Here is a 27237-nt window from a genome sequence, read left to right as displayed (position 1 = left end):
GGAAACAACTTTTCTCCACCTCCAAGGGGTTCCAGACGAAAAGAGTTGCTAGAAAGGCTACTGTGCAAACTCCGTGCTATAAGCGATATTTAGTGTTAAAGGCGCAGTTGTAGGAAGCATCGATTACCCAACATTTTAGATCATCACAACAACTGTTCAGTTTGACAGGTGTACCCTAATACACGGACGACAGAACTATAGGAGCTTGTTAAGTTTTTTAATTAATGTTTTAGTGCTAATTACTCTGGTTTAAATGCAGGATACAAGACTATGTTCAGGAAAACGAAAAGTTTCTTACCTGTCGGTGTAGTTTTGCAGCTTGAAGATCTTTCTGGATTCACTATGCTGTGCATTATTCCGCGATCTTGTGGTTGGGTCCGGATTCGTAGTCTTTTCTTTGTTTTTTTTTTTTTTTTGTAGCCCAGGTGGGCGTCGACGTCCACCATTTGGTGCACCTCCCGTGACGTCGTCGTGCTTCCTGCGGAAGTCCCACCTTTGGGGCGCCATCTTCGGGTTCTTTTTTCCCTGTTTTTTTTTTTTTTTTTTAACCCTAGGCGATAGATTAATCCTTTTGTCCATATTTCTGTACGTATCCACTTATTTGATCCTATCCATTTCACCCCCTCTTCCTCCAGCCTCATCTTCCTGGCGGAGGTGGGTGGGTTCGCTAGTGAATCCAGAAAGATCTTCAAGCTGCAAAACTACACCGACAGGTAAGAAACTTTTCGTTTTGCAGCGTGAATCTTTCTGGATTCACTATGCTGTGCATAGACTTTGTAGCGGTTTTCCTATTTTTGTGGTGGCTGGGTGGAAGATGATCGCTGGTCGTTGAAAATGTGTTGTACCACCTTCTGTCCGACCTGTGCTTCCTTATTCATTTGAATGTCCACGCAGTAGTGCTTTGTGAACGTGTGCACAGATGCCCAAGTTGCTGCGAGACAAATGTCTTGGATGGGCGTGTTTGCCAGGAAGGCAACTGTGGCCCCCTTCTTCCTTGTGGAGTGAGCTTGGGGCCCCTCCGTTAGCTCCTGTCCAGCCTGTTTGTGACAGAATTGAATAGTGAGGGCAATCCACCTAGCGATGGTGCCCTTGGTCACTGGTCTACCCATGAAGCTAGTAGCAAAGGACACAAACAGCTGCTTCGACTTCCTGAGTTCCTTGGTTCTTTCAATGTAGTGCATCACCGCTCTTCTGGCATCGAGGGTGTGCAGGGCCTTTTCTGCGTTTGTAGTCGGGTTTTGGAAGAAACTCGGTATCTGGATACTCTGATTCATGTGGAACGCCGACACTACCTTGGGCATGAAGTGTGGGTCCGTCCTCAGGACTACCCTGTCCTTGTGAATTTGAATGTAGGGCTCCTGTAGCGTTAGTGCTTGAAGCTCGCTCACCCTGCGTAGTGAGGTTATGGCCACTAGAAAGGCAGTTTTCATCGTCAACATTTGTAGATTGGCCTTGTGAATGGGTTCAAACGGCGCCTTCATGAGCTCCGTCAGAACCACGTTTAAATTCCATGCCGGCGGCGGCAACCTTTTCGGGGGTGCCATTCTTTTGGCTCCCTCCATGAATCTCTTCACCACCTGCGAGCTGAAGAAACTTCCACCCTTCTCACCTCTGGTGTAGGCAACGATCGCTGCTAGGTGCACCCTTAGGGAGCTCGAGCAGAGGTTACTCTTTAGAAGGTGTGTGAGGTACCTCAGCACAGTTGAGTCTCTTGTCATTCTGTTTTGCAGGCCCTTTTTCCTGCACCACACCGTGAATCTCTTCCACTTTGCGCTGTAGCACTTTCTTGTGGTAGGTTTCCTTGCCTCCCGTAGCACTCGCATAGTGCTCTGAGGTAATCTTAGGTGTGCGAACTCTAGGTCTTCAGGAGCCATGCTGCTAGGTTGAGTGTCTCTGGCTCTGGGTGCAGGACCTCCCCGTTTTGCATTGAGAGCAGGTCTTTTCTCCTCTCGAACCTGTACGGATTGCCTTGCGCCATTTCTTGAATCTGTGAGAACCATGTCTGCCTCGCCCACTGTGGGGCCACCAGGATCAGAGTCATGTTGCTGGTTCTGCACTTGTCGAGCACTCTGTGCAACAGGGGTATCGGTGGAAAGGCGTAGGCAAATGTCCTCCACCAGCTTATCCATAGGGCATTTCCCTTGGATTGCTGATCTGGTTGCCTGGACGCGAAGCTTTGGCATTTTGCATTGTGGCGTGTTGCAAATAGGTCTATTGTGGGAGTCCCCCATCTCCGGAAGATTTTCTCCGTTTCCTGGCCATTGAGCTCCCACTCGTGCGATGCTGACGTCTGCCTGCTCAGCCAGTCTGCCTCCACATTGTCCTTCCTTGGTAGGTGAATTGCCAGTAGATCTATCTTGAGAGGTATGGCCCATCTCCAAATCTCCTGAGCTAGGGATGAGAGGGGAAACGACTGTGTCCCCCCTTGTTTGTTGATGTAGAACATCGCCGTGGTGTTGTCTGTCTGTACCAACACCCTCTGGCCGCACAGGTGTCTCTGGAATGCCTTCAGGGTTAGCAGTATCGTTTTCAACTCGAGGTAGTTGATGTGGCGGACCGCGTCTGCTGGAGCCCATAGACCCCTCACTCTGAGGTTGTCCATGTGCGCTCCCCATCCCTTCTGCGATGCGTCCGTGGTAATGGTCACTGTTGGGCTTGGTGGTGTCAGGCTTCTCCCCGTTGTTATGTTGTGTCTGTTCCACCAAGTTATCTCCTCCTGCACTGCGTGCGTAACAACCACTAGATCCTCCCAACTTCCGTTTGCTTGTGACCATTGCTGTTGCAGCCATTCCTGGAATGGTCTCATGTGCAGGCGTACATTCGGCACCAGCTGGATACAGGACGCCATCATCCCCATCATCTTGCTCACCACCCTCACTGTCAGAGCTCGCCCCTTCTGGTAGAGCTGCGTCTCCTTCAGTAGGGCATCTGTCCTCCTGTCGCTGGGCACTACTGTACTGTTGAGGGAGTTGATCTTTGCCCCCAGGAAAATCTTTACCTGTTCCGGTTCCAGCGATGATTTTCCCCAGTGGATGGAAAATCCCAGATTTGTGAGGGTGTCTGTTACGCGTTTTGCGTGCCTCTCGCACTTCTCGCGTGAGTTTGCCTTGACCAGCCAGTCGTCCAAGTATGGGTATACGTGTATGCCCTGCTTTCGTAGGTGTGCCGCTACCGCCGACAGGCATTTTGTAAAGACCCTTGGCGCTGATTTTAATCCGAAGGCCAGGGTTGTGAACTGGTAGTGTTCCTGTTCGATGTTGAATCTTAGAAGGCCCTTGTGCCTTCTGTTTATTGGGATGTGAAGGTAGGCATCCTTGAGGTCCACGGTGACCATGAAGTCCCCTTCTCTTATCTGTGGCAGTACCTCCTGCAGTGAAGTCATTTTGAACCTTTGCGTTCTTATGAACTTGTTTAGGTAACGGAGGTCCAGTATGGGTCTGAGGTCTCCGTCTACCTTCGGAACCACGAAGTAGTTTGAGTAGACCCCTTTGTTGCGTTCCCCGAACGGCACTGCCTCTATGGCTCCCTTTTGTAGGAGTTTCCGCGTTTCTTCTCTGAGTATTGCCAGTTCTTGGGCCGATCTCTGTCTTCCCTTCGGTTTCCTGTTTGGAGGTCTTTTCTCCAAGTCTACGCAGTATCCGTACTGCACGATGTTCCGTAACCACTTGTCTGTGGTTATACGCCGCCACTCCTGAAGGTAGAACCTCAGCCTTCCGCCTACTGGTGACGTATGCTCGTAGGCTCTTGAATCTTCTCTTCCCCCTGATGACACTTTTTTGCGCCTCACCCTTGGGGACCTGACGAGGGTAGGCGTCTTCTTGCGTGCTGAGTCACTTCGAGGAGGGCTGATCGCCCCCTCTCCTCCTTTGGCCACGTCCGTTCCCTCTCCCGCGAAAGGACTGGCCCCGAGGTTGATATTGCCAGCTTTGCTTCTGCTGACTTTGTCCGTGACCTTCGCCCTGCTGGCCTTGTTGGAACGCCTGGTGCGATGTCCCTTGTTGGCTTGCACCCCTACCGTAGGGTCTCCTCGAGGGATTACCTCGTCTCATTCCCCTCAGCTGTAGGGCCCCCATGGACCTCGCTGTCTCGTTTTCCTTCTTGAGCTGGGTGAGCTTTTCGTCCACCGTTGCTCCGAACAGTGTCTCTCCGTTGAAGGGGGTGCCGAGGATGTTGTTCTGCACTTCCGGTTTGAATCCCGAGATTCTTAGCCATGCATGCCTCCTCTCTGTGACCCCTATGGCCATGAGTCTTGCTGAAGTCTCTGCCCCATCCAACGCCGTCTTTATACAGGAGTTGGCGATGTTCTTGCCTTCATCCACCAGGTGAGAGGCTCTCTGGCGGTATTCTTCGGGGAGGTGCTTTACTAGCTCCCCCATCTCATCCCAGTGTTGGTATTGGTGTCTATTGAGGAGTGCATTCGAATTCGCCATGCGCCAGTGCATTGCGGCGTTCCTCTCGACCTTTCTGCCTGTGAGGTCGATCCTCCTGCTCTCTTTGTCCGGAGGTGGGCCCGAAGTTGCTGGAACGTTGGCCCTTCTCCTGGCCGTGGAGGCTATGATGGAGTCTGCGGTGACGCTACCCTTGATGTAAGGTGGGTCCAGGGAGGAGTGCTTATATTTCTTCTCTGTCCTGGGCGTGATCGACCGGCAGGTGGCAGGCTCCTTGAAGGCTTCTCTCCCCTGGTTCATCACGCTTTCTAGCATGGGGAGGAACTGACTCCTAGTCTGGATGGGGAGCAGTGTTTCGACGAGAAAGTCGGCTTTCGGCCTCTCCTCGTCGAGTTTGACGCCGAAGGCCAGTGCTGCGCTCTTCACCACCATATTGTATACCCCGATGTCGTCGGGTGGCGAAGGCCTCGAGGGGTACGTGTCCACGGGCTCCTCCGGGTTTTCGGTGTCGAGATCGTGCCATTCGACGTCGTTGCTGGTAGATGCCGCCGATTCGAAGAACGACTGTTGGTCTTCTTCCTCGGCTTCTTCCTCATAATAGGGCTCCTCTTCTTCTTCGAGATCCCTTGTCAGCCCTTCGGCGTCGAACTCGTCTTCGACCTCGACGACGTCCGCCGATGAAACCGTTGGAATCTTGAATTCCTTCATCCTGGCGTCGAACTCCTTCTTCCTTTGAAGGATGTTCTCCATTTCGGCCTCGAGCCGCCTCTTCTTTTTCTCCATTTCGGAGATGCTTTCGGCGTCGACCGCGGGTCTTTTCGATGAAACTTGCGTCGACGTCGAACGTTCTTTCTGCGTCGATCGGCCCGTTTCATGGGATGATTTCGACGACCCTTGCCTTTCGGCGTCTTTCTGCACCAGGGAGTCCTTTTGTAAGGATCCGCTGGGCCTTTTTTCCGAAGTTCCCCCTTTGGACGTCGAAGTTTTCGGCGCCGGGGCTCCCTTCGTGGACCTTGACTCAGTTTTCCTCGAGTCACCCTCGTGTTTTCGAGGTGTTTTTTGATTTGCGCTCGACGATTCTCTTACCTCGTCTTCTTTTTTCTTGTCGGTCTCTACGACCGTGAAGTTTTCGGCTGTCTCGGCGACGTTGTCCTCGTCGTCCGTGTCGAGGCCCAGCTCGTAGAGTGTCGGGGGTTTCCCTTTGCCATCCATGTTGGCGTTGGCTCTTCTCTGCCTCTCTCTCACCCTGAGTGTCTTCGGCGCGAAGGCTGAGCAGGCGTTGCAGTCGATACTCTGGTGATCCACCGGTAGGCAGAGGTTGCAGACCAGATGCTGGTCTTTCTGCGCGAACTTGTGGTGGCAGTTTGGGCAGAACTTGAATGGCGTCTTGTCCATTTCGCTCAGGGTCTCTGAGCATGCATTCTCCAAGGCTGTCGAAGAAAAAAGCTCGCTGGTCCTCTTTCTTCGCGCTCCTGATGAAATCTGTTCTATTCCTGATGTCTTCTCTTGATTCTATCGATGAAACTCGCTTTTCCTCCTTCTTCCTCTGAGTGAATTTCTGGAGCTTCCCGATGACGATCCAGACCCAACGGCGGAAAAAAGAATCTGAAGATGGCGCCCCAAAGGTGGGACTTCCGCAGGAAGCACGACGACGTCACGGGAGGTGCACCAAATGGTGGATGTCGACGCCCACCTGGGCTACAAAAAAAAAAAAAAAAACAAAGAAAAGACTACGAATCCGGACCCAACCACAAGATCGCGGAATAATGCACAGCATAGTGAATCCAGAAAGATTCACGCTGCAAAACGTTACTTACCTGTAACAATCTGTTTGTCATTTGCAGTGTTTCCAAATCTCATGTTTTCTTTGAAATTTAGTTTCACCTTTAAATGTTTTGCTATAGATGAGTGGACAACACGAGTCAAGGCCTACATTAAGTTTAAAGTGTTTAGAATGCTGCTCAGTGGGTAGTGTGCACATAATACATTCATCATCAAATTGCCAGGAAACCACTGCTACCATTTTTTGTGGCTCAGGCGAGCTCCAGTGTTGAGCACAAGAATACCACAGAACTCCCCTTATGCAGTAGCGGCCAGTATCGGAGGTAAGGTGCATGGTTGGGGGGGGGGGGGGGGGAGAAGATGACAACAAAAAAAGGAGGAAAAACAAAAGAAGAAAAAAAACTTGCCTGCAGACTGCCGCGTTGCCGGTCTTCTTCTCCTCTCATTGTCCATTGCAGGCGAAGGCTTCCAGACTGCCCTGCGGCCAATCCTGAAGCTGCTCTCATGCATGAGAGCTGCTTCGGGGTTGGCCTGCGCGCCGAGGATTTGCGCTTCCAGGGAGACTGGAAGCCTGTGCTTTGCGGTCTCCAACCCAGCAACGCAGCTGGGTTGGAGAGAGCTTCAGTGTGCATGACAGTTTGGCCAGACAGGCAGCCGGCCAAACCGTCATGCGCACCTATAGCAAGGCGCACCACTCCCTTCGGTGCCTATCGTCCTCTTAGCTCCACCCCTAAGACTCGGGCATAATACAAAATAAAACGTTTAAAAAAAACAGATTTATTATAGTTTTATTTTTCTTCTTTTTTATGCTACTGGCGGGTGGCGACGCTCCTCGGCCACAGCGGAGGAGCCACTGATGCCCTTATGACTCCAAAGTTTAGTTGCGCTCAAGCTGGGAACCACTTGTCCGCATCTAGTTATGCCACCAGGTGGCACCTCAAGCTCAGAATGGGCTTCACTGGAGCGGTGTTTCCACAAAATATTGGAGAAAAAATATCTGTGGCTACAATATTGTGTCAAGACTATCGAGGACAAAAATATTGTTTCTAAGATGTGGTGGAACGCCTACTGACATTCTGCAACCTGGAACCAACACGAAGGCCAGCCTATGTACACAAAGGAAATGGTTTCTTGGCTTTCATATGTAGGGACTTTGGCATCATCCAACATACTGCAGCATAACGTGTATTTGTAAAGAGCACGTTCACCCTACGGTATCTTAGCGGTGAATAACAGATGTTTATTGTTATCCAACTCAATGGTAATCATTTTATTGACCTCAGAAGGATGAAAGGCCGAGTGGACCCGCCAGGATTTGAACCTGTGACTATGAGGTTGAATAGAAGCCCCTACAATGGATGCAATAGTCTACTAAGCCACCAGACACAATGCTAACAAATCACTCCCGGTGTCCCACCTGAGGCCGGTCACCTGAACTCCAGGCTTACCTGTGTGTATTCGTCTGTGTGCTTTCAGGTGGGAGCTCTTTGTGTACACCTTGTTGCAGCCATCAAAGTCGCACTGGTGAACCCGTCTCTTCCTCCCATCTGGGGATTCTGATCGCCGCATCCGCCCCATCGTAGCGCTAGACACAGGAAGTACAAAGAAAGGAGGATGGTTATAGAAACGTATCTTTAGACCTTTACTTCTACCACGAATGCAACCCTCCTCCCCAAGCGAGCAGTCTCTAATATCGCCTGAAGGGGGAGAGATTAGGCTGCAAAGATAAATGAAAGACATCATCAATGTCTGCAAACAAACTGCGTTTCCCCTTTTAAGCTCTAGTTAATGCATTTAATAGAAAGACTGAGTTTTGAAAGGGTTTCCCAAGTCTATAATGGGTGTTTATTTTGCTTTTTGTAGCTTTCTTTCTTCAGTTTCCGCACACAATCCATGAACTGCGGTCATTCAAGAACTTGGGAAACAGTATCCAAGCCAGAAGCTTGACTTACACTAAATGTGGAAAAGGGGAACTCATTTGTAACACTAACTTTGCAACTTATTACATGTTATACAGTCACTTGGTCTGCATACTCCTCCCACCTCGGGGTTGGGCTTAGACCGTGCCCCATGATATCAACCAGGGCTCAACACAGCCTCGCGCATCACCGTCATCTTTTGACTACTTTGCTCCGGTGTGCTACGTTACTTGATTTTAGCTCTGTGCACTTCTGCGGTCAGTATTCGCTCATAGAGGTGGTACATCATGCAATACTCACTCTCGCTGTATCTCTGAAAAGGACATGGCGGCGGTGTCCACCAGGCTGTCATCACTATCTGTGTTAATCTCCACCGGTGACATGGAGCCAGGCTCCATTTTCACTGCAGAAAAAGAGAAGAGAAAAAAAAAAATCAGACAATATCCAATCAGCCGTCAAGCAAGGGCACACAGGAGCACTTACAGAAAAACAAAATGGCCGTCCACTTTCCAGGCAACTCTATGAAAAGCTCGTACACAGTATGAACTCACAAACCGTATGCTACTATTAACACCACTGTGACCTATTATTTACCACTGTGCACCAATATGTGTAGGTTCTTCAAGTGTTTAGCCTTCTTCATTGCCAGCTGCGTCCCTGACCGCCGCTGTGACACTGAAAATAAAACTCAACAGCCAGATTCGGTGCCCAGTTACTCCAGACAATGGCAATTGCCCACAAGGAAAGCAACTATGGCAAAAGGGGAAAGAGAGGTGTCGGCTTGGGGTCAGCATGAATTCCGAATAATAAAAAGAACGCATGGCAGGCTTCCATTTAAACTCTGTTAAACAACAAGTCCCATAGAGCAATTTTAGCTTCACCTGAAGAACTGTTCCAGAGGCTGGGAAGAGGAAGGGTTTGACCAAATAACACAGGGGGCCAATGGCTGACCCAGAACCTAGGGCCCGATTTAGATCTTGGCGGAGGGGAATCCTACGTCACAAACGTGACGGGATATCCCGTTCGCTGTATTACGATCCCATTATATCATATGTAGATCATAATACGGCGGACGGGATATCTCGTCACGTTTGTGACGCAGTATTCCATCCGTCGAGATCTAAATGAGGCCCTTCGTCCCAGCAAGGATTTAAAGAACTGCATGTCTACACAACATGGCCCATAGGCGTACGCAAGGCTCCAGCGCGAGTGGCAAAGAGGGAATGGGTAAAGGCCGCGTGTTGGCTCGTCCTATATGCCCTACGTACGTAGCAGACATGGACTAAGGCCATGCCCTGTTCATGCTATAGAGAGGGTGGGGTCAGAGACTATCCCCTACATGCTCCACGCCTGACACTACGAACCTCACACACCACCCACTGGGCACCGCTGCAGCAGACACAGGGTGTAGTCTTCAGTCAGGTCTCGTGCCCAGCAGCTCAAACTCATTACTCCAGAAACCATACCTGCAGGCCCTGCGCTGTGGACAGGACCTGTGCAAACCATTAATCTTCTGCTGAGGTTCACAGACCAACTGAAGCATTTTTGGCTGCACGTGCCATAAAAGGCTAGCCAAACATATGTCTATAACCTACCACACAACTGTGAGCTTGCGTACGGCACAGCCAATGGCTTACTTTTCCACAAAAGCGCATTTTCTACCCCTCTTCTTCACCTGGTTTGCTTTGGCTCTGGCCTGTCTTCACCCAATATTTTTCTATCTAGGGGTTCATCTGTAGTCTTAGCAAATCTGTCCTATGGAAATTAAAATGGAGGTAACAATAATTTGAACTTCCTTTGCTCTCCCATTGACCAACTTTTGAGAAACTTTCTTAATCAATAGAAAATGAATTACAGATTATTTCTGGAAAGTTTCTTACAGATTCTTCAGACGGGCAAAAGTAATTAACAAAACAAAAAAATATATATTTCTATAAACTAGCCAACATAGTCATATGTAGAGAATCCTACAATTTGCACAATTTGCATGGATTACATCTGGCTACTGACAGCAAGGCTCTCAACAGACCTATTGCTAACAGTACCTGAAGCGGGATCTAGTTACACCCCTTTCAATCACTGGGTGTCTTCAACTGGCCTTTTTCAGCCTTGGCTTCAGGCTCTGTCCATGACGTCATGGCCTTGTCAGTGGAATAACTCCCCATCACCTGATGCTACTGGCTATATGTATGTATCCTTCCGCCTCCACTGCAGTGCTGACCTGGAACCACACGGGGGACTTGTTTACAACTACAGCCCTCTCTCTCGGCTCCCTCCTGTTAAGTTTTTTTTTTGTAAAATAAATCTTAGCCTGATTGAATTTTTGCCAACAATTACTTTCCTTGCACGACAATAGGTTTAGTGCGATGATGTGGAATTTGATCTTTGCACTGCAGAAATACAAGTACAGCTGTTCCAAATAACGTGTTATTTGGCCATGATTATTTTCACTGGCATGCCATAAATATATACAGCGCTTCGTGTCGTTTATGGAATGTAAGTGGGCACGGCTCTTCTAATCATGCCCCCTTCTACTTGGGGCCTCTCTCCTCCCCCACCTTTCCTCCATGACGGAAGCGGTGAGGTACGGGCCTCTCTCTGCGGCTCGCCCACCGCTTCTAATACAATTTAATGAAGTCCCCGGCCCCCTGCCGAGCCGCCCGGCCTTCAGGCTTTCCTGAGATCTGCGCACTTAACTTCCATGGCAACACGGAAGCAGCAGACACCCCGCCTGCCTCACCGAGAGCAGCTACCCGAGGCCTCGCGCTCTGCCAGCCCAGGAGCATGGCCCAGACCCATCCAGGGTCAGTCACCTTCCCGGCATCCACCGCTTCCTGTTTGTATATCCTGATGAATGGAGCTGAGGGTCAGGCGTCTAATCTGGGAGCAAATACACAGCGCAAGAAAGGACCGGAGTTAGACTTTTTTTGTTGTTGCAATTTTATATAACGAACCAAGGACATTATAAGGCATGGAAAGACCAAATTATGCAGCCGGGTTTACTAAATTATGCGGCAAGAAAGGGCATATTATGCAACGTGATGCAGCACATTTTGTGACAGCATCACTTTATTAATTTGTCATTTACACTGTATAGACAAAGTTATCGCCTCATTAGTGCCCATCTAACACCCTAATACATCAATAAGTAATTGAAAGAAGACCAGTTACCCTTTGTGAATGGCTTTTCACTGCGCCGTGTGCTACAGCAACAAATGATGGACGGAATGCTGAGTAAACCAAACATTCACCCCCAATCAAGAGATCTGGGTAAAGTCCATTGTTCTTTTGCTCACTATGCCACCCTATTTTGGACCCAGCCCTATGCAAATTTGTCTTGACTCTGTGCCTCATGGGAACAGTCTAAACCGAACTGCCAGGCCGGGTGGGGTGGTAATTTTGCACCTGGGATTACCGCGTCGGACAATTATGTAGAATATGTGGGAAGCAAAATGACAATGTGTCTGCGCACGGTTCTCTCTTTGCCGGGGCATTTGGCAAGAATCAATTACACCTGCTTTGGGTGACTGACTGTGTGCCAGGGGTTTGCCTCACCTGTTTTTACCAGCTGTGGTAATACGTAGTGCTTAATTCGTAAAAAAAAAAAAAGTGGCCAGGCTCTCGTCAGGAGGAAACTGCAGCTTGCTCATTGCCCCGCTATGCTGTCAATGATAGTAATAACACAACTACTAACCATCACACTCATACAAATGTGACGATTCAGACTACATCAGGCCCCCAAAGCTATAAGAATGTGTAGTATCCTCAGGTCATGTTATTATGTTCCCTTCATTCTGTACCTAGCTGCTCAGCCAGTGTCAGTGTTCCGCGTAGAATGTTAGTGTGGGTGGAATGCTTAGATACTGTGTGGGACTGAGACAGTTGGGAAGATGGGCTGAGCAGCTAGGAGGCTGCTCCTGGTGGGGCTAATGCTGGGGCCTATGTTGGGGCCTATTGTGGAGCCTGTTCTGGGTTTACTACTTCTACACCTATGATCTTAATAAACTACATCTACTCCTACCTGGCCACGTCTACAGCGTCTACTTGTCATCCTGCACACGTGGGGCCAGCCCACTACAGAATGGCTTTGGTGGAAGTAATAGTCATTTATAATGTACACTGAATTAATAATTAACTGTTGTTAGCCAGATAGTTTCACCTTGTGGCAGACTATAACGTGCCAGTGTTGACAATTAAGTGTCAAGCACCGGAAACAACCGGCTCAAATTAAGCACTGGTAATACATAGACAACTGTAAGGCTGTTTCGGCCGAACACAGGTGTTTGTGTTTTTATACGATTACTGTTTGACTTGTAATCAGGCATCAAGTATGGTATGGTTGTTGTCTTGTCTTATTGTTCCCATAGGTTTCATTGCCTTCGTTCTACTGATTTGTAGGGATATTTACAGTAGGTGTCTATGCACTGAACAGACACTTGATATGATGTAATGCATAACTGAAAATATCCATTGTAAGAAAAAGTAATAAAACGCGAGTTAAAACTATACAGACATCTGCATAGACAGTGGTGTCTACAATAAACCATGCCTTTCTGGTTGTGGCGACTGAAAGACAATTGTAAACCTGTATAAACCCCTGCCCCCACCCAATGCGTGTATTCTGCCTAATTGTTCATCCCCTCGAGGCCTTACTCCTTTCTTTACATAAGAGTACAAACAAAGGGGCCACGCAGCTAAGGCCGCGTCTCTCTATTGTGGAGCAGCGTGAATCACGGCTGGGTGTGTCTCATACATCCTCTCAAAGGGTGTATGCATGCGCAGGTCAAGAACAAACTCAGGGTGGCCGCCATCTTGGGCTTACCCTGAGAGAGATTGCAATGTGTGGTTGTCCCTACTTTTGCGGCATGGATTCTGCAAGTGGTACTGCACTCCTCGAGCAGGACAAGGTGTACATCAGTCCCATTGCCATTGCCATGGTAACCCAAGGACAACTATTTGCAGTGCTTCCAGAATGCTGCACTAGGAGGCACCATCATGACTGCTGCACTGCAGACCGACTAGCGGAGCCACGGCGAGGTAGAAACCCTGGCGAGGGAGCGACCTTGATGAATGTTTGACTACAGGCGCTCCCCCCCCTCCCGTGAACAGGCTCATGGGGCACTAGATGGGTACAAAATAGACCTGGTTCAAGAGTCATACCTAGTAGGGTAAAGTACTTTGTGCATGTTTAATGCGATATGCACTCATATATAATGTTCTGTGATATTTAATAACATATCTTTAACAGTTAAGAGCGGCTTAGGGATCTTCTTAGGTCCTGATGAGAAGCCAGAGGGATGGCTTTGAAACATGTCGACTGAGGAGGTAACAGCCCATTGTAGCACAGAACCTCCGTTCTTCCCCTCTTTTAACGATAACAGCTAGTAGGAACATTAAAGTTTATTTTTCCACATAACCAGGTATTTTTTACCTATCGCCTTCACTATTTTCACATCCGACCCTTCCACTCTCACTCCTACATCACAAAAAGTATTTACTATTCAGTGTTCCCACGTCTTCGTTGGTTGTAGCACGCCCCGTCCCGCAGTGGGCGGGAAGAACCCGATGATGAAGCATGCCACCAAGGATCCTTTTGGTGGGTGAGGGTTATTTTAACAAAGCTGTGTGCTCTCCCAGAGAATAGGAGTAACACACATTTAGGTAACCGGAAGGAAAGTTTTCTATTGGATCTCAATAAGGGTGGGTCCTTGTGTTGATTTCATGCTGATTGGAGGAGGACGTATCCACCTCTTATTTCTTGCTCTACCGCTTTACTCTCCCTTTTGTTTTTTGTATGCTGCAGACTAAATATATATGGGAATAGTTAACATCCCAACTTTGGCTAGCTAGCCTCATTCTACTCTTATTGCAGAAGCCACCTGGACTTAATTATCATACCATAACAAGAGCATCCTTGAAATAGCCTCATTTGTATAACTTACACTTTGAGGCTTTTCAGGGCCTTATTGGAGCCGAGTGGGTGTGGCCCAAGCCATGCACGCCCCAACGTACAAGAGTGGCATTTGGAGTCCTGTAAAAGACTGGACTAGTCGAGTGACCTTGGAGTGTCCTTTGATGACTAAAGGGCAGCACTCAGGGTGGCACTGCTTCACCCTGACTGCCCACCATGGAAGGGTGCTGTGATAAAACCAGTCAATGGGACAGGTGTGCCACTGGCTGGAGCAATTTTTTAGGTCGAGCCTAGAGCAGCGCGCATGCGCTGATTGCTTGACTTTTAGCAAGGGGCTTCAGAAGTCTCCCAAAGCTCACCACACGCTCATGCGTGTGTGTTTTTTCTTCCTCAAAGGCTAATGGGCTTTGCGTGCGTCTTTCAAATAAAGACCGCACGCAATTGGGCAAAGGCTGGTGCATGTCTCGCCTTTGCTCCGCCCACGGCCTATTGCTTGCGGTTACGCGCAGCAGCAGCATATGTTTCAAATTATCGTGCCCAGACGCGGGCGCGATAATTGGAAACATAAGCTGCTGCTCACAATCGCGAGCGCACACCAGCAGCTCCCGCATCTCGTTTCGTTCCTCTGAAGAATGTCTCTGGGAAAAGCAATGATCCCCTCTTCTTCCGCCATTCAGATTAGCCGGTAAGGTCTCCTCTGTACTTCTGTTCTTTCCACCGTCTCCACACACGGGGTACGGGACAGACTTATCAAATGGGTCATGGACTACTCTCCACATCTGACGGCATACAGTGGTCTGGATCCTCCTCCGCCATATTGGAGTGGCGTTTGTTTAATGTAAGGCAGTCGGGTGCTTCCAAGAATAGTTCTGTTTTAAGAGCAGAATCCTTGCAACAGTATAAACGTAAGAAGAGAATAAATACAAAGTAATAAATGCAGATATTAAGAAGCTATGTTCTTAAAAGTTACCATTTATATTTGGAACTCAACGAGTAGGTACCAGGGATAGGATATTAAAGGCGCTGGTGTGTGATGCATTAACAAATATGACTTGGTTCATGCGGTTTGTAATCGCCTGAAGTAGCCACCAGCATGCGAGCTTTCCAAAACACAAGAAATTAACATAATCACACCTGATTCAGTGTAATAAAGAACTTTTTAGCTCCAGACCCGCTTTCAACCGTGCGATTCCCAATTCAGTGTAATCAAGCAACTAACTACCTTTTAGCCCCAGCCCGACTTCAACCGTGCACGCCTTTTATGTCATCAGCACAGCGCTCATGTGAAATTAAGATCGAAGCATCCATCGTAAAGAAGATCATAACTTGCAAACTATTTGCCTGATTCGAACATGGCCACATGTCAGGACATATGCCCTGCATTAAAAACCAGGAAAGTGCAACAAACTGCCTTATAAGCATTAATAGAATGTAAGTCACAGCCCCCACGCAGCAGAGCACTATTTTAATATCTGGGACAGGAACCAGGTTTACTCATAGTGTTTACGTGATTTAAAAATACAATCTGCATTGTAGTGTCTTTTAAAGTAATGTCAAACTAGTCTGAGTCCTTCCTTTATGTCTGACTTCAGCCGCATCCCTTTCCTGTAAATACCCAGCGAGAGAAGGGCTTTAGTGCTACCATGCATTACCCCAATGCAGCGATTCCTTAATCCCAGCTCAACCGGGGGCAATAGTGGGAAGAGCCATTGCGGCTGCAGTTCCGAGAGTAGAGCCGCGCACAGACCCCGGACTAGTTTGACCAGCATGTTTATAAGAGCTAACCAGGAAACGAGCTCTCCTAATAGTTGGCATGTTAATTATGCAAGCATATGGTGTAAAAAATATGAAAGACAAGGTTCAAAAACATAGCCACGCCTTGCTTGCCGCTCGCAGGTATTGTTTTGTCCCTGTTCTTTCTAGCCTCAATGAGATGAACAGGGGGATGGTGGTGTGCTGGCGTGTTTTAAAGCGGAAGATCCTCAACTCCTCCTAAGTTTGTAGGAGAAACATGTGCAATTCAACTTATGTATGCACTTCATAGCAAGTGGACATCTGAATGCCTCATATTTACCAGGCATTTGAGTGCTTGGCGGAGGATGATGGTTGCACGCAAGGAGCGTGTGGAAACACTTACTAGGCAAGTGCCTTTACACACACCGATAAGCATGCACAGACTGGTATATATATAGTCACAATCATACAGAGATCTGCAGAGATGCACAGAGGCACGCACAAACATACAAAGATAGACATACCGACACAGGAAGATAGAAACACATCAAAACAGACACAGGAAGATAGAAACACATCAAAACGGACACAGGAAGATAGAAACACATCAAACCAGACACAGGAAGATAGAAACACATCAAAACAGACAGATGGTTGCACGCACTGCACACATGGATAGACACACATACAGATAAAACGTATTCCTTAATCGGACTGCATACCCCAGTGTGAAGTAATTGTATAGATCCTCAATCCCTGACGCACAGCACCCTGGGTAAAATGCTGCATGGCTAAATACTTATAACGTCCCAAAAGCGAGACCTATTGGCTTTGCCAATGCTTGTTTTAATCTGGCTCCTCTGCCCACATGGTAGTGAAGCCGGTTTCTACTTCCGGCCCACAGCCAGCGGTGCTGCTGATTTTATATCTGGGACTCTTGCTGCCTTGAGGAGCGCGCCAGGTCTGAAAGAATTCAGGCGACAGCCCTTGAAGCGCCCAGGAGCTCGCGGGGACACCGATCACTTCCTCTGAAGCCCCCTTTCTGACCACCAAATACAACAAAAAGCAGACAGATGTGTCTTGTTACACAGAAGAGTACTGGACTGAATACAAGCTACAACAGCTCTTTTTGTTTAATATTCAGTACAACGCACTTAGCTTTCTCCAGTCTCTCCTGTTATTAAAGCTCAGTGAAGTACTCCCTGCACAGCACAAGCTGCCAGACTCTTTTTTTGGGGTGACTCAACAGAGCCACATAGAGGGAGAGTAATATGTCTAAAGTCACACGGTGTTTTCGACAGCGCCGAGACCCTCTCCCTCAGCCTACCTGATCTCACACTGAAGCGCCTCTCCCAGACTTTGCTATGCCCGTCCGTGGGGTCTGAAATAATACAACTACAATGCAGGGGATGGCCTGTGTGGAAGGGCTGTTTCTTCTAGGCGCTACAAAGCGTAAATGTATGAGTTGGTTACTGTGCACAATCACGCAGGCAGGTGAGCAGGTAAGCTAGGCTCCCCCTCCAGAATAACAGTTTGGACTCACATATTTATTGTAATTTATATCTACTGTATTTGTACAGCGCTTACTAGCCATGACGAGGCGCTGAAATACACAAAGAGGGGCATTGTTACTGTTTGAGTGCGTAAAGTATTGAAAACAAACACCGATTACTGAGGAAGCAACGGTTGCTCGCTGCTGCAAGCTGGCATGATCAGTGTCTGGTCTACATGACGCAGACAACCGGAAATGACGACGCTGGACCTAATGATGTTCAGAGTGAATAAGACGGAAGCTCCGCGTTGTGCCTCATTTTATTCCACATATGAAACAAATCAACGAGGTCACGCTGGATGAACAACTGGAAATGACCCTTCAACCGAGATCTCCGAGTGACCTACAGTACAGAAGATGTAAGCACTACAGCTGGGCAAGGTGTTGTACAAATCATTACCTAGTTTTTGCAAAAATGAAAATAAAAATTTCAAAAAATCTATATATTCAGTATGGGCCGTCTTGTCTACCAGCGTCAAAAATCCCGGTGGTGGTGAAAGCTTGAAGGGTGGGGGAAGGGGGAATAACAATACATTGATCGAAATATCCAATTATGAAAATATTGATTCCACACGATATTGTCAAGTTAGGTACATTTGGAGTTAAGAAGAGTGAATCTGTACTTATAAATATTTAAATTGAGGACAGACTGACGACGGTTGATGTTGTGGAGTCAATTTTTTTGTGGGTCTAGGTTTATGACGTCAATATTGAACAATGCAGCCACCCACCCCTCCATGACCCTTTCCGCCCCTGCATAGTGCAGTGTGCAGGCAGTAGGGGGGCCACAGCACCTGGACCCGGACAGTCTCCAGGGAAATGCTACAATGCCACTGCCCTAAAGGTGGTCAGTGGTCTTCCACAGACTGAAGATGGTTAGCATGAAATTCCACTGTTGATCGAGATTTTAAATCCCATTGCACGCCTGTTAAAGTCAGAGGGCTTGATGTTACAGAATCAACGCTTCCTGCTCTGGGTTTGAGTATTTCTTTTCTTTTACGCTTTGTTTCTATGACCTTTGAACCTAGATCAACATATCCGTAAATTATCAAGATGGCACCTGGATACCACTTTACTCAGCCAACCAATTTCAGGTCACACACGCTCCGTTTTAGTAAAGACTAAGTTAACGCTACAAACCATGATACCTATGCAGAAAGAAATGGGATTCCACCAAAGCCACCCCGAGAGGAGAAATTGTTACATTCTCAGCCGGCTGCAAAAGAATGTTCAATAAAATTCCAAGATTCTGGCAGTTAAGTCCAAACTCTTGGAAACTAAACGCACTGAACACACCTTGGATTATTACCTTCAAAAGCTTCAGAAGTTAAAAGATAACTTCAACAAGCAATGCACCCTTGTAGTCGTTGAGACCCATATTCCTAAAGTGAAAGCAAAATACACGATGGGAGAAAAAGATCAAACTTCTAGCAAATCCCTTGTCAGGAAAGAAAAAGAAGTTCGTCAAAGACAGCTATGGAGTTCCCCATAGTAAAGAACTCAATATTCCAGAAACCTTTGTAAAAATTGGATTGCTTATACGGATATCAAGCCAGCGACGTCATAATTAAACTATCACGCTGACACATGTCAGCACACCTCAACTACCTTCTCTTTTTATGCTTCCTATTCCAAAGCCATGAAATCAAAGAACTGCTTTCCTGGAGGAACTATCGCACGAACACTTCATACAGACAGGACTTGGCCCTGTAGACGACACAAAAAAAGTCCTCCTTACGCTTTGAGAGCGCTCTCTCCTTGTTGATAACCAAAATAGGTTTTAAGGGGAAACATGATTGTAAATTTAAACTTCTCACGAACATTACTCCGTATGCCGTGACCTCAGGCATACGGAAGGGCATTCAATACTCACATGAACTTTCTTGTCCCAGGCAAATGGAGACTCGCCTACCAAGCAAGTCAACACAATGGTACAGGCCTGTGATTTTATTGATAAGTGGGCATCCCAACCACTATTTTGACCATTGGAGATTCCACCTGCGCAGAATGTCGGCTGTCCGCCTTTAATTTTTAGTGTCTTGATAACCTCAAAATTAGGAGATACAAATACGAAACAGAGTTTAACATATCGGCTAGTACAGAAGACACACACCTCTTTCTTCCTGAGCCTCTCTCGCATTAATGGAATATTGAATAAAACCTAATGCAACTTATCTGGATCTTTCAGTATGTGGGTATTGTTTGGTATCCAGGTACGAAGTCAATTTATTGGAAGAAGCCTCTAAACCCACTTTTAAACACTGTAATCTCTTCTGCCAGATTCTAATCATGAAATCTCAATGTGTTGGAGTTCTCTCCCACGGTTAAGATATTCCAGACCCCCAGTATCACGCTTCCCTCATAATCCCTCCCCCTTTATTTCCCATTGCTTCTCTACATCAATCAGAGCCAACCCAGATTACACTGTATTCAAGAAAGACTTGGAATCCCTCAATTTTCACCAGCACTGCCTTTCGAACCCTGCACAAATCCTGGGAGATCTATGCCTGGCTGTTTCAGTATGAAACGCAGCGGTACGTGGCGGGTAGTCAACCCCAACCTTCTTATGACGGCCTCGCTGCCCTGTGCTCTTAAAGCGATACCACATATGGAAGAGATCCAACTTTTGTGCTATAGTTTTTGTAATCCTATGAAACTCCTCTTCTAAGCATGTCCTAAACAAATGTAAAGCGCCACAGGAATGGTGTATTGTATTCAGAATAGCCACCTTGGCAAACCTAGAATTGTTGTATAAAAAAAACACAACCTCCATCAACAAATGCAAGCGCACACTTCTAATATACATAAAGAGGAGTGCACCTTAACAATACTACATTTTTATATAATATATATATGTATATTACCAACTTGCGATAGCCAGTAAGTAGTTATAGTTAGGACCAACTGTAACAAATAACATAATTTGTCCGGAAAGAGGTATCCTGACCCCATAGGACACATGGAGGGGTCCCTGACGAACCCCTCATGGGCAAAAAATTGGTCAGTTTTTTTTTGGGGGGGGGGGGGGGGGGCGAGAAGCTGATCCCCAGCGGCGCTCAGTGCGACCCCCCGTTGGATCCGAAACCCAAAGGGGGAAAAAAACACAGTTTCCAGCCGCAATGTATTATACTTTATTTTCCAATTTTTTAAACTGCATGGAAAGAACCAAACAAACAAAGAAAGGAGACTGTCCCCTCCTTTGCCAGGTCAGGGTGAGGTATTCACGGTCCCCTCCTTTGCCAGGTCAGGGTGAGGTATTCACCGGTACCACTGGATTCATTTTCAGAGTGACGGTGCTCGAGCCATATGTTGAAAATGCAGACTGTGATTTGCTAAACATAAAACGGTAGAACCTCTCGAGCACTGGCCACTCTATAAGAGATACTTAGAATGTACTCATGTTATAGCTCTTGCGAGGATGAATGGGTGAGTGGACCCACCCGTTTCAGACCTGTGGCTAAGCAGTGAAACACAGATACAAACAGGAGTCCACCGAGTGATCCCACCGGGCGATAGTGAGGGTCGCGGTGCGGGAGGGCCCCTCAGCTGTCTGTTTCCTGCTGAGTTTACATGAAATCTGCCCTGACAGCCAGGCCAGGCCGGAAGTGACCCAACCCGAGGAACGGCCGTTTGACAGACAGGCCTGGGTGGGAATGGCGCCAGGCCTCCTGCACCGCCTGATAAAGAAAGCAGGGTAGACTACAGCCCCACCCAGGCCCGGCCCCTCCTGCACTGCCTGGACATGTGCAGCTGTTGCCATGGAGACACGGGCCCCGGCTCGGCGCTCAGCCATGACACCTGCCAGCCTCGCCATCCTGCAAAGGTCATCTACCGAGAGATAGCACAGGATGGGCGGGTCACACCCCGGGACAGGGCTGGGTGGAGAGGAAGAGGGGGAGGAAGGCGGGAGGGAGGGTGTGTGAGGAAGGGGAGGTGGTGAGAGGAACGGGGGGAGGTGGTGAGAGGAACGGAGGAAGGACTCGGGGAGACAAGAGGGAGGGGAGGGGAGGGGAGGGGAGGGGGGTGGAAGAACCAACGGGACGAGAAATGAAGCGTGAATAGAAGTGACAAGAAAGGAGGCTTTAACGGAGAGAGGTCGGCAGCATGATGGGTGAGCGGAGGGATGGAGAACAGAGAGGGAGAGACGCTGAACCCGAGCGGCAATGACGTTTTTTTTTTTTTGTTTTGTTTTTTTTATATAGTAGGGAGGCTTGACTTCAGGATGTCTGAGCTACGAAATTCGACGAGAAGGAGCAAAGCAAATAAGAGAGGGTCTGGGAGAAGGGAAGAGCGGAATCGGGGAGGTGTGTGTGGAAAAAGACATAAAGGGGGCGCACAAGAAAAAGGAGGGAGAGGTGGTAAAATGGGAGTGGAAGCCAGTAAAATGGAGGAAGATGGAGAACAGGAAGGACAATAATCCGGGAAATGTGAAGATAAAAGAAAGGATGAGAAGAACCTGTTAACAGAGAGAAAGAGCGGAGAAGCGAGGGAGGAAGGGTGAATAACAAATGTATAGTGATGTAATTTAGCAGTTTTCGATGCCATTGCTGGTTTTATTTATGTACGAGGATTTCACGAAGTTCCTCGTCCGCGTGATACATTCCGATACTGAGCAGCGACAGGCACATTATCCCGCGTTTGCATACAAATGGCGCAGATTAGCATGGCATCGCAGCAGGCGGGCTGGCTAGATTAGCAGTTCTATCACGCTGCCACAAGGTGTCACTGTTGCCTGACATACAGTCTTTTATTTTCGCAGTAATTCCACATTATTCCCTGGTCGTTTGCAGGATCCGAGGTACAAGAGGGCACGGGTAGGTGAACAAGAACAATGTGCGAGCTCCGCCCGCCCCGCCCTCCCCCGTCGCGGCCAGCTGGCACGGCCGCCGCCTGCCCCCGAGCACCAGCGTGGAAGGCTCTGCAGCAGGCAAGCATTCAGGCCACGACAGGGCCCGCGCCGCATACTTCTTCCTAAATAGGGTACATTTCCCTCAAAAGTGCGGGGTTAGGAAAGTGTCAGTCGCCGGTGTTCCCTGCCTGTGGCACGGGGTGTGCAGTACTCGCAAGCCAGGGGCCTGAGCCGGTCGCCTGACTAGTACAAGAACTCAGGAGTTCGCAGGAATATTCTCGTTACCAGATAATAGTGACCATAGCGTAACCACGCAGCACGGGAGAGATTGATAATAAACATAGCAAGCGGCAGTCACTGTCTACCTAGTAACACAGGTCCCGGCAAAGCCGGAAAGCCTGGCTTTGACAAGCGTGCATTTTTTGTATCCTTTGTAAACATACAATATGCAGCAACATACACCTAACACAGAAAAAAAATAAGGACTGTCCAGGCAGTTCAAGTACGCCAGCCCCGGAAAGCACAATTTTTCCGGTGGGTGTGCACGTGTGAATGGCGGAAGTGGATGTGCACGTGTGAATGGCGGCCCCAAGGGGGGTGACCCGTTGCAGCATGCTGCATCTGTGGCGGGCGGATGCAAACTGTGAATGACACCTGAGCAGACTCGAGGACTCGCCGGAACCCCTGTAACTGTGTATGTATTTCTTAGAAACTCCCGGCTGGCAAACAGATAAAGCGGTCTCTAGCCCAGAATTAAGAACAACAGACCTCTTTGACTGACTCCAGTCAATAAGAATCCTAGATGCCAGAAGCGCTTCGGGGAGTAGAAAGGGCACCTCGATGCACTATACGAATAGACTTTATCTATTGTCACATGTGCAGCTGTTGAGATAGCCATGCAGTCAAAGCCCCCAGAACCACCATCAATCATGATACACGAGCTTAAAGGCATATTGTCAAGCTGTGCGTGGTGACCACACTTCAATAAATGCTTTATTCTGTAATCCGGAAGCAAATCCTCACAAAGCACAGAAATGGCGGCCACTTTTTGCTTGGCACCGGGTTCCAAAAGCAATGAGTTTTGGTCCTCTGGCTCGAGCCATTTTAGGCATCTTTAGAAGCTTTGTTAAGGCAGGCGGGAGGAGGCGGTATCATGAAGGTCATCCCAAGAAGGGAGATAGGTAAGCTTCTAAAGGGTTAAGACGGAATCCGTGGCTTTGCCCCAGCACCGACCATGTAGGCAAAATGGCAAATCGAGGTGTTAGCAAGACAACGCAAAATAAACAGACTTGAGCCACCTAAAGGCCCCAGGGATGGTATTTAGCAGAACTCAAAACCCTTCTCTCTTTTTAAATATATTTTTTTTTCTACCCACCTCCCGCCATAGATCCACCTCAACACATCACCCCTCATGCCACACCTCCACCATCAACACCATTCACACCAATACACACTAGGATTCACTCAACACCACCCCACACTTAACACCACCCACTCTAAAACACCCCCACTTCAGCGACTCTAAAAGTTCATACACAAAGAACTTGCATACCAACTCGCCACGTAATGCCCAATGACACTAGCCCTGAGGGGTGCCCACCCAGACTACCACCCAAGAGTTCCCTGGATCCAACTTTTTTCAAGTAGCACAACCCTTCAGCATTTCGCAACTCTAAAAGCACTTGCGCATATCTACCTATCAGCAATCACAGGAAAATCCTGAAAAAAGAAAACCCATCCCCACACACATGCACACAGGTTCACACATACACCTTACCGGTTCACACATAGACAGGCATACAAGAACACTCAACTTGTGTCGGTGAGCAGCTGGAATTTTAGGAGTTGACCAACACTGTGTTAACCAGTCCAGCCACCAAAGTGTCTCAGACACACACATGCTCGCACACACAACCCCCATCCTCTCTCAAATTATGTTTAGCTTAGTTTGCATTTGCGTTTATTGGTCAGTACCTTTTGTGACACACACACGCACACACACACACCCACAACCATTTACCCTGTACTGCTTCTCTAAAACGTCATTCACTCTTAACATCAGCGAAATTGTTGGCAACAGTCGACCAGCTCACAAATTAATGTTGCACCACACCCTGTCTCTTTACAAAAACATGACTAAACCCAGGCAGCAAAAGGAAACCAAGAGAGCGCATATCCAGCCGAGGCCTGGCGCCAGACAACTACTAACCGCAATGGAGCACAGACTCAGTAGGAAACCTGGCTCCGACGACTACTCACCATTGGAGAGCACAGACCACCTGACACCAGAGAACTCCCCCATCCCACAGAGAAAAGACTGAAGAGCAAGAGACCCCGTGCCAGGCAAATACGAAATGCCAACAGAGCACAGGTCCAGCAGCGAGAGCCGCAGTGCCCGGACATCATTCTCAAGCCACACACCGACTTCAGACAAAATCATCGAAAACAAAGTATCCTCCATGAAAACTCGGATCCTGCACTGCCAACCAGGGCCACATCATCTCCTTTGCCGCAAACAACCAGGCAATCCATGCTAATTTCTTTCCCAATTTACAGATGTCATCTCCATTCTTGGAGAGCAGGAGGCTTCTGCTGAGCAGCGGCTTTAATGTGTGACCAAAACCTGCTAAAACCTCCCAACCTCACACTGCGCCAAGGACTCCAAGCTCCATCAGCTGGCAAGAGGCTCCTGGGCACACAGTCGACCTGATCTTTCAACTCTCTGCAGAGATCTCAGCTAGGCCATCATGCCTGCTCACTCAGAACCAACTCAACCAGCAACAACCACACACAGGACCAGGTCCACGCGTGGGTGGGGCCTCCTCTCCATGCACTGGGTGCCTTGGGCCACAGAGGGCATCTCACAGGTTGAATACCTTTTGTTTACCGCCCAAGACTCACTAAAAAAGATTCCGCATCGAGGGTCAGCAACAGCTGTACCCGGAAGACCACCTTCTATGGATGGTGCAGGGCGGCTGCAAAGCACTCCGAGCAGCCACTGTATGCATTGCCTCGACCCTTTAGTCAGATTCATCAGTATACGAGTATTGACAGAGCCAGATGATTTAAAGATTCTTGCATTGCAAAAGCTATACTTTGCTTGCACTGCAACGATGGTAAAGCCCCCCTTTGATCTCATGGAGGCGTAACGATCCTCTTTACCAAGATGTCCGCTTTGCCCTGTAAAAGCGAGCCACTACATTTCCGAGCACGTGATACAAGACTTTTGTTCCCACTGCAGTTGAGTGTTCAGTACTAGCTCGGGTTTGCAAGCAGAAGTGAAGTTCGTCCACAGAAGCAATTCTGTCATTATTCGCTTTCTCCCTGCACCGGGCATATTGCATTGGTAGTGCCCGCTGGTGCTCGTTCTCCCTGCTCTTAGACTCGCCAGCTCAATGCCAGCCCAGGATGGGCTCCCAGCTGCAGGCCTTGGTGGACAGGCTACCTTCGGGATTCTGCTGGAGGTGGCTTCCTGTGCACCCACAAGTTCTGCGGGTCTTTCTGGGTGGTTGGCATGGCACGTCTTCGGGAACACCTGCAGGCTTCTTCTACCAAGAGAACGGGCAGGAGCAGAGCCAGCACCAGCCCCACATGCCCAGGAGCTCTGGTAGGCGAGGCTTGCGAGAAGCTGCCGGGGGCAGATCAGAGCAAGAAGTGTGCATTCCAACCACTAACATCTCCCTTGTTGGTTGTATGGACTCATCAGTTTGTGATGGACAGCTGTGCCCCCTGCCTCCCATGCATATACTCCGCACAAACACAAAGCCTACAGTCTTGCGCAACCACGCAGCTCGCACTCACTGCATGCACACAACTTGCACTGTATCTGCAGACAAAACAACTGCATTTTCAATGCACATTCTCTGTTCCAGCAAGCGAATACACTGCCTCTGAGCACAGAGCCTTCCTTATTCCTGCACACGCTGCTTTTGTTACAAGCAATCACACAGCGCCTTCCTTATTTCAGCACACACTGCTTTTATCATGCAGCGCCTTTCTTGTCCCTCCCCACACTGCTTTTGTTACAAGCCATCACACGGCCTTCCTTATTCCTGCACACAATGCTTTCATCATGCAGAGCCTTCCTTATTCCTCCACACACTGCTTTTGTTACAAGCCATCACACGGCGCCTTCCTTATTCCTGTACGCACTGCTTTTGTTACAAGCCACCACACGGCCTTCCTTATTCCTGTACACACTGCTTTTGTTACAAGCCACCACACGGCCTTCCTTATTCCTGCACACACTGCTTTTGTTACAAGCAATCACACAGCGCCTTCCTTATTTCAGCACACACTGCTTTTATCATGCAGCGCCTTTCTTGTCCCTCCCCACACTGCTTTTGTTACAAGCCATCACACAGCCTTCCTTATTCCTGCACACAATGTTTTTATCATGCGGAGCCTTCCTTGTCCCTCCACACACTGTTTTTGTTACAAGCCACCACACGGCCTTCCTTATTCCTGTACGCACTGCTTTTGTTACAAGCCATCACACAGACCCCTTCCTTATTCCTGCACACACTGCTTTTATCCCGCGGCGCCTTCCTTGTCCCTGCACACACTGCTTTTGTTACAAGCCACCACACGGCCTTCCTTATTCCTGTACACACTGCTTTTGTTACAAGCCATCACACAGACCCCTTCCTTATTCCTGCACACAATGCTTTTATCACACGGTGCCTTTCTTGTCCCTGCACACACTGCTTTTGTTACAAGCCATCACACGGCCCCTTCCTTATTCCTGTACGCACTGCTTTTATCACGCGGCGCCTTCCTTGTCCCTGCACACACTGCTTTTGTTACAAGCCATCACACGGCCTTCCTTATTCCTCCACACACTGCTTTTGTTACAAGCCATCACACGGCGCCTTCCTTATTCCTGTACACACTGCATTTTTTACAAGCCATCACACAAAGCCATCACACAGACCCCTTCCTTATTATTGCACAAACTGCTTTTATCACGCGGCGCCTGCCTTGTCCCTGCACACACTGCTTTTGTTACAAGCATCACACGGCCTTCCTTATTCCTGCACACACTGCTTTTGTTACAAGCCATCAAACGGACCCCTTCCTTATTATTGCACAAACTGCTTTTA

The 27237-nt window shown here is 48.4% G+C and overlaps 1 protein-coding gene across 5 annotated transcripts in view; it reads right to left on the bottom strand.

Moving 5' to 3' along the window:
• Window positions 1-27237, bottom strand: part of KLF8 (KLF transcription factor 8) — a 763154-nt gene that overhangs the window by 5273 nt on the left and 730644 nt on the right. For all 5 annotated transcript variants that reach the window (XM_085630698.1, XM_085630697.1, XM_085630699.1 and 2 more), the window contains 2 exons: window positions 8390-8492; window positions 7619-7755 (listed from right to left, as the gene is read on the bottom strand). In XM_085630698.1, coding sequence (XP_085486824.1) covers window positions 7619-7755; window positions 8390-8492 — 240 coding nt within the window. The remainder of the gene's footprint in view (window positions 1-7618; window positions 7756-8389; window positions 8493-27237) is intronic.

This window comes from Triturus cristatus, chromosome 10 (genome assembly GCF_964204655.1).
Source record: "Triturus cristatus chromosome 10, aTriCri1.1, whole genome shotgun sequence".
Taxonomy (NCBI): Eukaryota; Metazoa; Chordata; class Amphibia; order Caudata; family Salamandridae; genus Triturus; species Triturus cristatus.
This window is presented reverse-complemented; position numbering and strand designations above follow the sequence as displayed.